Source organism: Littorina saxatilis, linkage group LG3 (genome assembly GCF_037325665.1).
Source record: "Littorina saxatilis isolate snail1 linkage group LG3, US_GU_Lsax_2.0, whole genome shotgun sequence".
In the NCBI taxonomy this organism is placed as follows: Eukaryota; Metazoa; Mollusca; class Gastropoda; order Littorinimorpha; family Littorinidae; genus Littorina; species Littorina saxatilis.
Genome location: NC_090247.1, coordinates 67,818,350 through 67,835,849, shown reverse-complemented (window position 1 = coordinate 67,835,849; position 17,500 = coordinate 67,818,350). Strand labels below are relative to the sequence as shown.

Genomic DNA, 17,500 nt, shown 5'->3' with positions numbered 1-17,500 from the left:
TAGTGTCTCTTTGAACCAAAACATGAGGTCTTTCATCTTTTGTGAAGAGTGTACATACATGTGTACAAAATAATGGCAGCATTATTCTTGATATTGGGCGGGGATATAGCTCAGTTGGTAGCGCGCTGGATTTGTATTCAGTTGGCCGCTGTCAGCGCGAGTTCGATCCCAGGTTCGGCGGAAATTTATTTCACAGAGTCAACTTTGTGTGCAGACTCTCTTCGGTGTCCGAACCACCCCCCGTGTATACTACATTGGGTGTGCACGTTAAAGATCCCACGATTGACAAAAGGGTCTTTCCTGGCAAAATTGCTTAGGCACAGTTAATAATTGTCTACCATACCCGTGTGACTTGGAATAAGGCCGTGAAAGGTAAATATGCGCCTACATGGCTGCAATCTACTGGCCGTATAAAATTTCATCTCACACGGCATCACTGCAGTGCGCCTAGAACTGTACCTACGGAATATGTGCGATATAAGCCTCACTGATTGATTGATTGATTGATTGATATTCATCCATCGTTTTCATATTTAAAGAAAGAATTATATTCTGTACAATATATGATGAGTTGTGTGTGCATGTGTTGTGTGTGTGCATTGTCATGAGATAGGTTTGTGTGTGTGGGGAGTGTGCGCGTGCACGTGTTTGTGTGTGTGTCTCTTCTGTTGTCACAAATGCTTTTTTGAAAAGCTAAAAGCTGGCATCCATCACTTGCATTTGATAAGATGGAACATAATTATTGTCATAAAAAAAGCAACACGCTTTGTGTAACTTGCACACACACAAACACGTACACAGACATCACTTAATAAGAGAGTAGGTACTTGTGCCAAGAGAAAATTGATCTCACACCAAACTGACAAGTGATGTGCAATTCTTAACACAATATCAAGTTCAGATTTCAATGCATCAAACCCGTGTTCGATTATATCAAGAAATACGGTCACTAAGAAAGTAAGGAAACTGAGAGAGTCGCGGGGGGGTAGTACATGCAGACTGATAAGGATTTACTTCGAACACTTTTTTGTTTACTTCAGGGTGCTCTTTTTAGCCCAATGACAAAAGTTGATGGACAAAAAAGAAGGTGAAAACACTCTTGACTTGAGAAAATCGCACCCTTCGCCCACTCCCTAATAGTAAAAAAATAATGAAGTAGTGCATTGACAATGAAACCACTATAAACCCGAGGTAAGGTACCCCCTCCCTCCCACTTTAAGGTAACTTTCTGCACTCCGTTAATTGTCAAACAATGTTACGTATGCCGGATAGCTGGTAGTCAATCTTACATTACCCGTTACCCTTCATCAACAATAGCCAGCCTTCAAGACAAACACCTGCACAATAATATTCTTCAGAGTACAATTGACAATACACACGCACAGCAATCTTTTGTGCAGCAAATCGGAATCCAGTTTCAGATTTGACCTTGCAGACGCCTTTTAAATCAGAGGTGACAACAGCGTCTTTGTCATGCACCTCTGTGCAGGAGGCGAACCAATATACAGTCAAACCTGTCTATAACGACCAACCAAGGGACCAACCCAAACTGGTCACTACAGACGGGTGGTCGCTACATAAGGGTGAACCGCTATATAGAAGAAAGGCTCGTCTGGGATCCTCAGTTGAGCGGTCGTTGTGAGCAGGTGGTCGCTTTCGAGAGGTGGTCGCTAGGCGGGCAGGTTCGACTGTATATATGCCCCTCTCCAAGACTGTCAGACGGGCGACGATATTTGTCTGAAAGCCTGTGGCACCGTGCCAGGACTGTGCCTCTAGTCTCGGGTAGATATCAGAATCGTCTGTTAGACCTCCCTGTTAGACACTGGGGGAGCAAGGCTTTGGGCAAGAAGACTGAGTGAGTGAAGCACGGTGGGATTCGGTCGTACCTGTGTGCACTTTTCTGTGATGACATTAATGACGATTTGTTTAATATAAGACAGTGAGGTGAGGTGAGGCACACGTTTGAGTAAGGTAGGTTCAACTTGCAGCCTTGTTATTTTATGTTAATGACAGAAATGACAATCCTTCTCGTGTAAGCATTTACTTTCCCAGCCACAGATGTGTCCAGGTTTTGTAAAAAGATTAGAGCATAATTCAACTTACACACATTGCCTACACCCCTTCCCCCCCACCATTTTTTTAAAAAATCACATAAAAATGGCCTAACTGTTTGAAAAGAGTCGGAATTTTGTAGTTGAATTCATGTTTAAGTGGCATCAGGGACCTATATTAGGTCTATGGTGGCATCTATGTCTTCTTCTTCTTCTGCGTTCGTGGGCTGACACTCACACGTACACTCGTGTTTTTTGCACGAGTGGAATTTTACGTGTATGACCGTTTTTTTACCCCGCCATTTAGGCAGCCATACGCCGTTTTCGGAGGAAGCATGCTGGGTATTTTCGTGTTTCTATAACCCACCGAACTCTGACATGGATTACAGGTTCTTTTTCGTGCGCACTTGGTCTTGTGCTTGCGTGTACACACGGGGGTGTTCGGACACCGAGGAGAGTCTGCACACAAAGTTGACCGTTCTGAGAAATAAATCTCTCGCCGAACGTGGGGACGAACTCACGCTGACAGCGGCCAACTGGATACCGTTGAAATCCAGCGCGCTACCGACTGAGCTACATCCCCGCCCTGCATCTGTGCCAGTCAAGAATGGCAAATGTGCCTGCGCTTCGTCAGAACATTCCGACCCGCGCTACACAGAAACCAGCTAGGCTGTTCATTAGTTATATGAGTGGGGTCACGTGAAAGGATGTTTTTATTACACACGAAAGCCTGGACAGATACTGTGTGGCGTTGAACATGATGGTGTGCACGGGAAGGACGGTAGCTTTAATTAACTGAAATGTGTTGACACTCGGATGCATCTCGTTATCCGTCCCGTCTCTGTCCGGACGCTTCTTGTTGTAAGTTCCAAACTGTAGGAGCTTTTCACAGTCATTTTTTACACCCGTGGCCTTGCATCACCTCGACAGGCTTTTAAACGTTGTAAAACAAAACAAACAAACAAACAAAGCAAAAACAAACGACACGAACACACATACAAGCAAACAAACACACAAACAAACACACAAACAAAAACACGCACGCACAAACACGCACACACCGACAAACTCACACACACACACACACACACGGCACACTCACACACACACACACGGCACACACACACACACACACACACACACACACACACACACACACACACACACAAACACACACATGATACAAGTTTCGAATGAAAGCTGCGAGTGTTCGGTTAACATGTTTTATCACTGATTAGCAATACACGTATTTGCATCTTTGAAACTCTCCCATCAAAAGGATTCATCGCCGATTTTGAGAAAAGTTCATTATTTGTATTATAAGCGTTTGTCTGTTGTAAAGTAACGTTTTGTTTTGTCAATAATTAAACGTTCAAATAACCTACAATTCTTGTTCTGTTTTTGATTCTGAATTTTGGAACGTCAGCAGTCTATCTGATTCTGGATTAAAGTGCTCCAGAGGTTATTTTTACATTTAGTCAAGTTTTGACTAAATGTTTTAACGTAGAGGGGGAATCGAGACGAGGGTCGTGGTGTATGTGTGTGAGTGTGTGTGTGTGTGTGTGTGTGTGTCTGTCTGTCTGTCTGTCTGTCTGTCTGTGCGTGTGTAGAGCGATTCAGACTAAACTACTGGACCGATCTTTATGAAATTTTACATGAGAGTTCCTGGGAATGATATCCCCGGACGTTGTTTTCTTTTTTTTCGATAAATGTCTTTGATGACGTCATATCCGGCTTTTTGTAAAAGTTGAGGCGGCACTGTCACACCCTCATCTTTTAATCAAATTGATTGAAATTTTGGCCAAGCAATCTTCGACAAAGGCCGGACTTCGGTATTGCATTTCAGCTTGGTGGCTTAAAAATTAATTACAGTGGTCGCCGCTTAATAAAACCACTTCTGGACCGACGAAAAATGGCTTTAATAAGCGGCGGATTTATTAACCGGCGGTCCAGGAATACGTCATTTTCGAAAGAAGAAAAAAATCTGTTTTGTTTACGTCACTCAGTCACTTTCTTTCGTCATTTACACTTGTTTGAATCTAAACAAAACTTCACGAAGGATGTTGAACTTTTGTTTTAATTATGTACATGTACGTGTACTTTGATCACTTCGGTACATCAATAATTTCACTGTCACCGTCACGAATCATTACTCGTCAGAGAAGAACGATTTTATGAGTGTTTGTTTGTTGGTCGTCTTCCACATCAGAACAAGATAATGTGAGTTTTAGTCACAAACTACGTGATTTCTCTGAGAAAACTGGCTTTAATAAGCGGCGGGTTGGTTTTATTAACCGGCTTTTTCTAATACATAAGATATAGTGATAAATCCGGACCGTCTGAAATCGGCTTTTATAAGCGGCTGGCTCTATTAACCGCGGTTTTATTAAGCGGCGTCCACTGTAATGACTTTGGTCATTAAAAATCTGAAAATTGTAAAAAAAATGTTTGCTTATAAACGATCCAAATTTACGTTCATCTTATTCTTCATCATTTTCTGATTCCAAAAACATATGAATATGTTATATTTGGATTAAAAACAAGCTCTGAAAATTAAAAATATAAAAATTATGATCAAAATTAAATTTTGAAATCAATTTAAAAATTTCATCTTATTCCTTGTCGGTTTCTGATTCCAAAAACATATAGATATGATATGTTTGGATTAAAAACACGCTCAGAAAGTTAAAACGAAGAGAGGTACAGTAAAGCGTGCTATGAAGCACAGCGCAACCGCTACCGCGCCAAACAGGCTCGTCACTTTCACTGCCTTTTGCACTAGCGGCGGACTACGTTCAGTTTCATTCTGTGAGCTCCACAGCTTGACTATATGTAGTAATTTCGCCTTTCGCGACTTGTTTATTACTGCTATTTACATCAGATTATTTTGGATTACTGTTATTCAACACAAGGTTTTGACCTGCTTGAAGCGTAATACACAATCATTCAGAGTTACCAGTCCCCGTAATATCTGTCATTACACACCTATCTGAAGTATTGTATGACTAGTCCGCTGTAAGCTCACTCAGCGAGAAATAAGTCTTGCCGGTGTAACACGAGAAAATTACTCCCACGAAAAATTTACTCCGGAGTAAAAATTTCGTACGAAATTCTTACTCCGAGTACACCTTTCGTACGAGAAAAGAACTCCCCAAGGCACGAACAAATTACTCCCTCCACGAAATTGTTACTCCCTATTTTTTTACTTCCAGTAAAAATCTCGTACGCGAAAATGGGATGCGGGCGAAGGGATAATGCCAGTATGTGATCTCGCGCAAACGAATGTCGCGCTACCCCCTTCCACCACCAGGACTAACAGGGGACAAAGGAGTAAAAGTTTTGTACACCTGGCATGAGAAGTTAAATTGCTCGTGTCCAGAGTAATTAATTCGTTATTTGTTCGTCAGGGGAGTAACATTTTTGTACGTAATGTTTACTCGGAACTCACCTGTCGTGGGTAGTAATTTTCTCGTGTTATGGGGGAGTACTTTTTTTTTATAAAGGGAGTAACATTTTCGTACGAAATTTTTACCCAGGAGTAAAAATCTCGTGGGAGTATTTTTCTCGTGTTACACCGACACGATAGCCTTTCCATGCTGTCAAAAGCGTGAAAGAGCTCGGTCAAAACACTATGTAATGTGTGATTAGCATTGTACACTTCAGTATTGTGTGTGTGAGTGTAGGTGTGAGTGTACATGGTGTGTGTGTGTGTGTGTGTGTGTGTGTGTGTGTCAGTGTGTGTGAGAGAGTTTGTGTGTGTGTGTGTGTGTCTGTGACGGTGTGAGAGAGAGAGAGAGTGTGTGTGTGTGTGTGTGTGTGTGTATTTGTGTGTGTATTTGTGTGTTTGTGTGTGTGTGTGTATTTGTGTGTGTACGTGTGTGTGTGTGTGTATGTATGTGTGTGTATGTGTGTGTATTTGTGTGTGTGTGTAGGTGTATGTTTGTGTGTGTGTGTGTGTGTGTGAGTGTCCGTTTTGCTATTGTACATCGCCGTGAGCTCTTGCGAGAAGGGGCAATAAATAAGTGCTCATTATTATCATCATCATCATTTGCCGTCCACTTAAAGCCCTACAACTGATAAAAGGATATGCTGTTGAAACAGACAGAACCACCATTACAATATATATCTTCTCTTCCTCCTCTTTAAGATTTCTGATTTTATGGAATTAAATCAAACAAATGTTAGGTCTGTCGCGTATGAACTTCTGATGCACAAACGCCCCCCCCCCCCCCCCCCCACCGCCCGAAACATGAATAAGTAAAAGTTAAGATATAACACTCAATATCGGAAACACATCGAAAACAAGAAATTAAAAGAAACGCGAGAATAGAGCAACGAAAAGAAACCCCCCGCGGGTTTGGGGGAAGAATTTACCCGATGCTCCCCAGCACGTCGTAAGAGGCGACTAACGGATTCTGTTTCTCCTTTTACCCTTGTTAAGTGTTTCTTGTATAGAATATAGTCAATGTTTGTAAAGATTTTAGTCAAGCAGTATGTAAGAAATGTTAAGTCCTTTGTACTGGAAACTTGCATTCTCCCAGTAAGGTAATAATATATTGTACTACGTTGCAAGCCCCTGGAGCAAATTTTTGATTAGTGCTTTTGTGAACAAGAAACAATTGACAAATGGCTCTATCCCATCTCCCCCCTTTCCCCGTCGCGATATAACCTTCGTGGTTGAAAACGACATTAAACACCAAATAAACAAAGAAAGAAACGAAAAGAAAAAGTGGCACGGGAACAAAAATATTGATCTTTACGGACACGCATGTCTTTCTCGGGCGATTCGTCAGTTATCTGCGAAAATGCTTGAAATTGATAACTGATTCCATAAATCTTACAGATCATAATATTGTCTAAAAAAAAACCGCTCGCAATTTCAAATTAAAGAAAAAATAAATGTTTAGCAGCATTAGATATCATAGTTGAGACGACCGGTTTGAAATGGTTTTCGGGGTCTTTGGAAATGCACCGTGGTTGACGTGGAGCCTAGCCGGCCAAACAGTCAAGGGTACACAGCAGCTAGGTAGGTAGTATAGGCTAGCATTGTGGAATCTAAGCACCTATATAATTATATATATATATGCGAAGGCCAAACAAAATTATATGTTGGTTTAGGGTAACCCGACCGACCCTTCATTTTCCAAGTTCAAGTTCAAGTTTTATTGGTCCATAACCCATGGGGGCATTTTGAACAATAAATACAATCAATACAATCATGATATATGCTAATATAGTAAATAAAAAAATAAAAATAAAAAATATGGAAAACTGTTACAAATTCTATTAATAGAGTCCAAAATATTCTTTAGCAATTTCTTTTTCTTAGTAGCAAACAACTTTTTAAATTTAAGTGCATTAGGTTTTTTTCCAATAGTAAGGTGGTAACAACTCAGCTCTTTCTTCTTTGAAAAAATCACAGACAAATAAATAATGGAATTCATCACCTATGTCTTGTGATACACATTTGGTGCAAGTTCTTTCTGACCTCGGGATGTTAAGATAACGTTCTTTCTGTACAGGCAAATTGTTGTTTAATGTTCTAAATTTCATCATTGAAACACATTGCTGATATGGCAGGTGTGTGACATAGTCTTCACATGCAAAAATATCTTTAAACATTCGATAATTCCAAAACATATTTTTTGTTCCAATTTCTGTAAACCATGGATATACTGGTCATACAAGCTTCTTTTTACTTTCTTTTTAAACCCTGCGCTTGAGTATTGAACGTTTTCTTGAAAAGTCCAAAGGCCAGAGAGACCAATTTCACTTAAGTTTTTTTCAATAAAACATAAATAATTAGATTCAAAAACTTTTTTTTCATTTCTCAAAAAAACCTAAACTTTTGGCACATTTTGTGAACTATACCGAGACTAAGGGAAATAACCTCCTTTAAAATCGACTAAATTGAAAAAAAATTAAAAAAATTGACCTACCGACCCTATCTTATTTGGACACGTTACTCTAAACCAACATATTTTTTGTTTGGCCTAAGCACCAAACACTCTTGAGTCAAGGCACTGCTACTTAATGCTGCTCTAAGTTGTACTTCTGTCAAAAGTTGTAGGCCTATTGCTTCGATTTCTCGCACAGTCAGTTTTGTGTTGTACTTACTGTAGGTGTGTTAAACTTTCTCTTTCTTTCATAAGATACGATCCGATAAGATCAGACCGGATAAGATAAGATATGATAATGATATGTTGAGATAAGATTTAAAAAGAAAAAGAAACAAGTCGCGTAAGGCGAAAATACAACATTTAGTCAAGCTCAATCGAACTCACAGAATGAAACTGAACGCACTGCATTTTTTCACAATGACCGTAGTCCGCCGCTTGTGCAAAACGGAGTGAAACTGCCGAGCCTGTTCAGCGCTGTAGTGGTTTCGCCCATGCTGCATAGCACGCTTTTCTGTACCTCTCTTCGTTTTAACTTTCTGAGCGTGTTTTTAATCCAAACATATCATATCTATATGTTTTTGGAATCAGGAACCGACAAGGAATAAGACGAAATTGTTTTTAAATCGATTTCGGAAATTTAATTTTGATCATAATTTTTATATTTTTAATTTTCAGAGCTTGTTTTTAATCCAAATATAACATATCTATATGTTTTTGGAATCAGAAAATGACGAAGAATAAGATGAAATTGTTTTTGGATCGTTTAACAAACATATAATTTTAATTACAATTTTCCGATTTTTAATGACCAAAGTCACTCATTACTTTTTAAGCCACCAAGCTGAAATGCAATACCAAACCCCGGCCTTCGTCGAAGATTGCTTTGCCAAAATTTCAATCAATTTGATTGAAAAATGAGGGTGTGACAGTGCCGCCTCAACTTTTACAAAAGGCCGGATATGACGTCATCAAAGGTATTTATCGAAAAAAGGAAAAAAAAAGTCCGGGGATATCCTTCCCAGGAACTCTCATGTAAAATTTCATAAAGATCGGTCCAGTAGTTTAGTCTGAATCGCTCTACACACACACACGCACAGACAGACAGACAGACAGACACACACACACACACATACACATACACACACACACACACGCACATACAGAAACACACACACACACACTCACATACACCACGACCCTCGTCTCGATTCCCCCTCTATGTTAAAACATTTAGTCAAAACTTGACTAAATGTAAAAAGGTAGGATATGATAAGATAAGAAAAGATAACATACTGAGAAAAGAAAATTAACAAAAAATTAACAGAAAAGATAAGATAAGATAAGATTAGAGCGATTTGGAATAATCAACTCTTTTCATCGATTCGCCGAATTAAGAGTATCGTTGCATTTGTTATCATATGGTTATACTATATGATTAACTACCTGTAGTGTGTTGAAGGTAAACATTTTAATGACAGACGGACCGAGACATGTGCACACTTTTATCTCTTTTTCTTTCGCGAAAACTGTATCAGACAAAATCTCTTTCCCGTTTCTTTGTCACTCGGTTCTCCAGTAAAACAACAACAACAAGGGATGAATAAACACACGCAAAAACACATGTGTCGTTCTGATAATTGCCAATTTAGACACAGCTAAATTTCCTATCCTGTCATTAAAAAAGAAAAAAGCGTGATTAAAAAACCTAAAACATTTGTCATTCTGATAATTACCAATTTCGGCACAGCTCAATTTCCGATCCTACCATAAACGAAAAAACAACCAACAACCACCAAAACGAATTTGATGAAAACAATCTCTACCCATTGAGCCACCAAGCCGTTCCAATGTACCCGTACTACCTGTTATACGCACAGAGGACTCGCACCGGTGTAACACGAAATTCTTACTCCACGAACTATTTACTCCGGAGTAAAAATTTCGTACGAAATTCTTACTCCGAGTACACCTTTCGTACGAGAAAAGAACTCCCCAAGGCACGAAAAAATTACTCCCTCCACGAAATTTTGACTCCCCAATTTTTTTTACTTCCAGTAAAAATCTCGTACGCGAAAATGAGATGCGGGCGAAGGGATAATGCCAATACGTGATCTCGCGCAAACAAATGTCGCGCTACCCTCCCTCCACCCCTTCCACCACCAAGACTAACAGGGGACAGGGGAGTAAAAGTTGCGTACACCTGGCGTGGGCAGTAAATTGCTCGTGTTAGGGTGGAATAATTTATTCGTTATTTATTCGTCAGGGGAGTAACATTTTCGACCGAAATGTGACTGACCTGTCGTGGGGAGTAATTTTCTCGTGTTATGGAGGAGTAAGTTTTTCGTGAAGGGAATACAATTTTCGTACGACATTTTTACTCCGGAGTAAAAATCTCGTGGGAGTAATTTTCTCGTGTTACACCGGGCATTGCTCCACACACGTCCCTACCCATCGATTGCTACTTACCCGATCAATACGAATCGATCAATAGCTCGGGTGGGCCAGAGGGGGCGGGGACGGGGGTGGGGTGGGTCAACCAATATCCGGGTGGCTAGCGGTACACTAAGCTAGGGCAGGCACACCAACTCGGGTAGAATAATATAAGCCGGGAGGTTGAAAAGAGGATATAGCAAACACACAGGCTTGTTACACTGGGAAATAAATACTGCAAGACGCTTTTATGGCACCTAGCGCTAGCCAAAAGGGGTAGGTTCTACGAGGTACAAACATTTAAGTCCAACACGTTTCGCAGACAGTGAAAACACTCTGCGCCGCACGTACCCCGGGTGGATATTAAGTGCTGGGTATGCTAATTCCTCACGTCACACGAATCAAGGTACTCACTCTTTCTACAACTGGCAACATTGCGTTTCGTGGTGAGGGAAAGTTTGTGTGAATGTGAAACGATCCACTTCGTCCATAATGGAAATGAAAGGGAGATTGTCGTAGGATATCTATACGACCATTCATTGCTATGCTAGCCGCGTGCATTTTAACAGTGTTTAAAAAGCCGTGGTATGTATTCTTTTCAAAGTGGGTTAGTGTCCTGTTAGCGTTAAGAGTAACTGTGCTGTAGTGTGTGTCTGTGTGTGCTGACACTACTAAGGTGCTTTTGGCGTCGATAGGACAATCCCAGGTAAATATTGTGCCTGCTTTATTGATTTTTTGTTATCTTTTATAACGGAATGTTTCTTTTAATTAGCCTATGTTTATTTGCGTGCCTCTCCGTTAGACAAAAAAGGTCCTAGCTCCATTTTGTATGTCTATGATATTTTATCAGCAAAGGTAAGATTAGGGGTTCTATTTGTGAATATTGTTTGTAGAAGTTATTAAACTGCACGAAGTGATTTTTGTGTGTGTGCATTTGCATACCTGTCAAGCTCTTGTGGACTCTCACCATAAGATTTTGCTCACAAAACCATAAGTTTGCACCAAAAAGCATAAGACAACGTGCATAGTAAAGGCACAAGACAAGTGTGTTTTAACAACATTCATTCATTGAGCACAGTGATTCAATCATGAATGGAAACCCCCACCACAATTAATGTGCAAAAGAGAACATTTTTAGCCAAACAGAATATGTAAAACACACAAGTTACAAGCCAGAAACTCAGGTGTGTCTCAGCAACCAAGGACAAATACCAGATCAACAAAAATATGACATGTAAATGCTTTAATTTGAGGTCGCGCATGTTCTAAAAACAAGTCGTATAATGATCGGTTGTGACAAACATCCGGTGCCAACTTTCGCTCTCTGCCTCTTCGAAAATGTATCATAACGCCCTTATTTATTTTGTTTATCTATATGGCTTCACACTTGGTACAACGTGAGAAAATACTGTGTAGATACAAGAACAACAAAAATATTACATGTAAATGCTTTAGTTTGAGGTCGCGCGTGTTCTAAAATCAAGTCCGACATGATCGGATGTGACAGGAATCCGGCTACTTTCACTTTCGATCGCTAGCTCTTCGAAAATGCATCACAACTCCATTAGTTCCATTTCTATGGCTTTAAACTGCGCACAACGTGAGAAAATACCTTGAAGATACCGAGAACAACAACAATAGTACATGTAACTGCTTTAATTTGAGGTCGCGTGTGGTCAAGCATGGTCGCACAGTACTCGGTCAGATCGCGCTGACGGTGTGCACATGCGCGTTGCCTTGTACTTCCGCCGGATCAGTTACTGCGAGATTTTTTAGCTGTTACTTTGTTCTCGGAAGAACCTTTGCGATCAATTGTTTTGTAAAAACCGTAAGATCTTCGGCATACGCCGTAAGACTTGAAAAAACATCAAAATTCCGTAAGAATTACGCGAAAAACGTAAGAGAGAGAGAGAGAGAGAGAGAGAGAGAGAGAGAGAGAGAGAGAGAGAGAGAGAGAGAGAGAGAGAGAGAGAGAGAGAGAGAGAGAGAGAGAGAGAGAGAGAGAGAGAGAGAGAGAGAGAGAGAGAGAGTATCATTTTGTTCTCCACCAACCTCACCACCCCTTCCCCGTTAGAGCGCCATCTTGAACTTCAAAGCTTACACACATCAGGCACCTACAAGATAATAACAGGTCCAAAGTTATACCAGGGCTACCATTGTTTATCCTAAGAAGGCGTACAAAGTCACAGCTTTCTCTAAGATTATTCGTGTAGCAACAACATACTTGATAGACAGTAGCACTAAACTGCCTGACCCAACAGATCTGAGGACCAAAATGTGGGGAGCACTGGAGGACCTGGAAAGAACGTCCATGTTCATGGCATCCTCCAGATTCCGAGTCTGACACAACCGTCGTACGAAGAAGAAGAAGTAGCACTAAACTGACAACATGTTCAGTCCTAACTCCCCCGCGAAAGCCTTTCACAGATAATGGAGATAAGGCACAGGGCAGATTAAGATTAGCGAGATTTTGTCAGTCAATGGCTGGTTTGCTGCGGGTGGATTTATGATATCTAACCGCTAAGCTGAAGTTGATTTGTAGAGCAAATGAAGCCAATTTATAACACGAACTTTTGTTTTCATTATTTGGCCTCAGTGGACTAACACGGTGGGTGGTCTTATTGCATTCCCGCGTCGTGGAGCTTCATCGAAATCAGATGAGATTTAAAAGAGTTTGGCTGGAAAAACCATGCTGATATAGACACATTCATGCGAAGTGACACCCCCCCCCCACACAAGAGAGTTACGCGAATCAGTAAATGAGCAAGCCATTTTGTTAAGCGGTGTAGTTGTAATCTGAATCATGCAATTGTGATTTATAATAATAATAATAATAATAATAATAATAATAATAATAATAATAATAATAATAATAATAATAAATGAGCATTTATATAGCGCAACATCATAACTTTACAATTATGCTCTTTGCGCTTGACACATTTAAAATTAAAACACAGTTATGCAAGCATTTACATCTACATTCATAGTCAGCAACGCTTAATTAAAAGCATACACCATCAAACATACATTACAAAAGATTCTTCCACTAACTAAGTAATAAAAACATGAATAAAATAGGTAGAGAAAAACAAGGAAATACCAGCTGAATACCTTAATCAAACAGAACATGTTATCAACAATACTGAAAACGAATGAATGAATGAATGAAGGAATTATTAAATCAGTTTATATCATAAATGAGCATAACTTGTTCGGACTGGAAGAAAATTCCAGTACACGCAACACAAACGGACGGACGGACGGACGGACGGTTAGAGGGCCGTCAACAAACTTAAGTTGGTAAATACATAGATAAATAAATAAATAAGTAAATAGATATACCTCGCATTACAGGTTTCCTGGGTTAGTGGAAGCAACCACAGTTCCAGTCATAACCAGGACCAAGTGCTTGCCAAGACCATGGCAGCACCAGCGACAGGAACCTTGGGTTCCCAACAACGGTTTCAACTCTCAGGATCCGGGCAGCGTTTCCAAACGGCAGGAAGCGACCAGCGTTTTCAACAGTCAGGAACCGGCCAGCGTATTCAAATGACAGGAGCAGACCCTCGTCTTCAACCGCAAGGAACTGAACAGCGTTTTCAACCAACAGGAACAGACCAGCGTGTTCAACCTTCACCGGGAGCTAATCAGCGTGTTCAACCCTCACCGGCAGCCAAGCAGCACATTCAACCAACAGGACCCGACCAGCGTTCCCAAACGAACGGAACGCAGCAGCGTTATATACCAGAAGCGGAACAGCCTATCAAAAAGAACGGAACCGAGCAGCGCTATATACCGACAGCGACCGACCAGAGTTCAAAAACGAACGGAACGGAGCAGCGTTTTCAGTACGACTACCTGAAGCATTACCGGGAACTGCAGGACAAAGAGCGGCTGGAGAAGGAGAAGGAGAAGGAGCGCGAGCGCCGACGACTGGCGAAGCAGCAGGCGATGGAGGAGAAGGAGAACGACACGGACGACGAAGACCTCCCGGCGGAAGAGCTGAAGAAACGTCTGGAGAAGTTGTCGCGCAACTACGACACGGACACCATGAAGGTTTGGAGATCTTCTTGTCTGTTGTGCGTGTTGTTGGTGTTGTTGCGTGTGAAATGTTTCGTTTTTGTAGTGCGAGTTGTTGTTGAATTTAGTTAATGACGTTGGTCATTATAAAGGTGTTCGTGACTCTGTGTTAAGGCCAAAAAAATAATAGGTGTGGTTACGGTAACATAGCCACAAAAAAATAGGGTAGGAAGGTAGGCACATCACTTTTTTTTAAACTTTTTTTTCTAATGTGTACAAATTAAACCTACTTGACAGGGAGGGAAATAAGTGTGCGACTCGGGCGCTTTCGCTTTCATTGCGTTTTCTGCACTCGTTTTGTTGTTGTTGGTTTTTTTGTGACAAATGTAATAAAAAGTTATAGGGTCACCCCCCCAAAATAGGGTAGGTCGGGTTACCGTAACCACACCTATTTTTTTTTAGGCCTAATCGTGCATAATGCAGGGGTTAACGGTGATGTTTATTGGGGGTGGTATCAATCAATCAATATGAGGCTTATATCGCGCGTATTCCGTGGGTACAGTTAAGTTCTAAGCGCAGGGATTTATTTTTATTTTTTTAATTTATCTTTTAATATTTTTTATGCAATTTATATCGCGCACATATTCAAGGCGCAGGGATTTATTTATGCCGTGTGAGATGGATTTTTTTTACACAATACATCACGCATTCACATCGGCCAGCAGATCGCAGCCATTTCGGCGCATATCCTACTTTTCACGGCCTATTATTCCAAGTCACACGGGTATTTTGGTGGACATTTTTATCTATGCCCATACAATTTTGCCAGGAAAGACCCTTTTGTCAATCGTGGGATCTTTAACGTGCACACCCCAATGTAGTGTACACGAAGGGACCTCGGTTTTTCGTCTCATCCGAAAGACTAGCACTTGAACCCACTACCTAGGTTAGGAAAGGGGGGAGAAAATTGCTAACGCCCTGACCCAGGGTCGAACTCGCAACCTCTCGCTTCCGAGCGCAAGTGCGTTACCACTCGGCCACCCAGTGGTATGGATGATGAAGGATGCAGAGGTTCAACATAATTCTCAATGCTGTTGTTCGTGGAGATACACGATGCAGACATTGCATAATGCAGAGATACGTGATGTAGGTGTTCTTGATAACGCATGGTGCAAATGTTCATGATAACATTTGAAGCAGGTGTTCATGATGGTGCACGAAACAGGTGTGTAAGATGATGCAGGTGTTCATGAAGATGAATGAAACAGGTGTCCTAGATGATGCAGATGTTCATAGTGATGAATCAACCAGGTGTCCATGATGATGCGCGATTCAGGTGTTTTGTAGGTGTTCAGGTAAATACACGCTGCAGGTGTTTACGCCGCTATCTGCAGGTGTTCCTGGTGGTGGAGTCGCTGGGCGAGGAGTCGCTGCGTTCAGTGTACAACCCGGAGCGGAGACCCAAGTGGCAGTCCTTTCTTCAGCGTCTCGAGGCCTGCAGGCTCGATCTCACCAGGCACGAGAAAACACGAGAGCGTTACCAGGAGTTTCTGGAAGAGGTGTGTATGGGTATAATTATGTACATAAGTCCTTTCCATCTTGCACCGTGCATTTTCTCGAGATAGGATCATTTTGGTCACACCGATATACATTTTGAATGACATACCAGTACAGTCATGTAGCTGTCTATTGAATGCCATACCAGTAGCTGTCTTTTGAATGACATACCAGAAGCTGTCTTTTGAATGCCATACCAGTAGCTGTCTTTTGAATGACATACCAGAAACTGTCTTTTGAATGACATACCAGTCGCTGTCTTTTGAATGACAAACCAGTAGCTGACATATTAGTTACTGGAGCTTCATTCTGTCGCTCTTCTGGCATTTTGTGTGTGTACAAATGACATGTTTTGAAACGTCAGCAATTTGACAATATTTAGCTCTGTTGTATCCACAATAAGCTAACGTCATCATAGTATCTGCTCGAGTGTCGTAAGCACATATGTGGGAAGACTGAATCAGGTGTAGGTTACTGCGGTAACACTGGTTTGAAAAAAAAACACCACAAAAAAACAAACAGCGTTTTTACCCCCTCCCCCAGTCGTATTAAAGAAAAGTCACCTGCAAGACAACCAAACCAGTGTTCACTTTCTTACGTTTTTTGATGTCAGTGTCTTGATGACAGAAATAGCGTACACAAAGATCGAACATTGTCCCCTTCCGACCCTCATGTGCCGAGTTCCATCGGGTACCTTTGCCTTTGTGCACAGAACGTTGCAGGCTCAGTCGGCGTTCCCTCTTTCCTTTCGTTCATTCCGGGTCATTGACAACCAAGCTAGCCATCCAAGTCAAAAGACGGCTGATGCATTTTTGCGTATTTTACGACCAGAATGGCCGACCGCCCTTAGTTCTACGCGTATGGTTGTTTCGTTAATTTAGGATTAAAAGGTATTTTGTATGGATTTGGCATGATATTTCTAATTGTAATGATTTGTGTTTAGTATATCTGTATGAGTGTTTATTACTGGATTAATTTCGTTGATGTGTGGTTTCTTAGCCCCCTGGGGACAAAACCTTATTAATTTTTAACAAATGCTACCCCACCTATGTTGACCGAGTTTTTTAGCCGAGACCAGCTGTGCTGCAGCAGGTCACTCAGAATTGTAATAACTGTGTAGTAACTGTGTATCAACACGCTGGAATGCAGGCGTTAGATAGACGTTACAGGAAGCGACTCAGGGCCGGACTAGATAAGTACTAGGGGGGGGGGGGGGGTTACAGATGGGGGTCCAGGGGGCGACGCCCTTTGGTGGGAGTCCAGGGGGCTACGCCCCCTTGAAGCTGAACGTTTTTTGATGTTTCTGGAGGGAAAGGAAGCCTCTCCTTGAACGAAAAAGGTAAATTCGACAGCAAGCTGTACAGGCAATGAAGAAGAATTGAGATTGTAAGGACTCATACATGTACTTTTCATCACAAAAAAAGGGAAACCACTGTCGCGGCAGTCTATACGAGTGCCGATGGATCCCCTATGACGCATAGGCAACGGAATGCAATGCAAGGAATGTTCCCTTTTTCATGATTTTTGTTGGAGGGGGTG

The 17,500-nt window shown here is 41.3% G+C and overlaps 1 protein-coding gene across 2 annotated transcripts in view; it reads left to right on the top strand.

Annotated features, from left to right (window-relative positions):
• Positions 1–1,777: 1,777 nt before the first annotated feature.
• Positions 1,778–17,500, top strand: part of LOC138963062 (uncharacterized) — an 18,798-nt gene continuing 3,075 nt past the window's right edge. The window contains exons 1-3 of one of the 2 annotated variants that reach the window (XM_070335063.1): positions 1,778–1,971; positions 13,739–14,440; positions 15,799–15,963. In XM_070335063.1, coding sequence (XP_070191164.1) covers positions 13,805–14,440; positions 15,799–15,963 — 801 coding nt within the window. In that variant the 5' untranslated portion in view covers positions 1,778–1,971; positions 13,739–13,804. Of the gene's footprint in view, positions 1,972–10,700; positions 11,088–13,738; positions 14,441–15,798; positions 15,964–17,500 lie in introns of those variants that run through there. The other variant, XM_070335064.1, reaches the window with a different exon arrangement.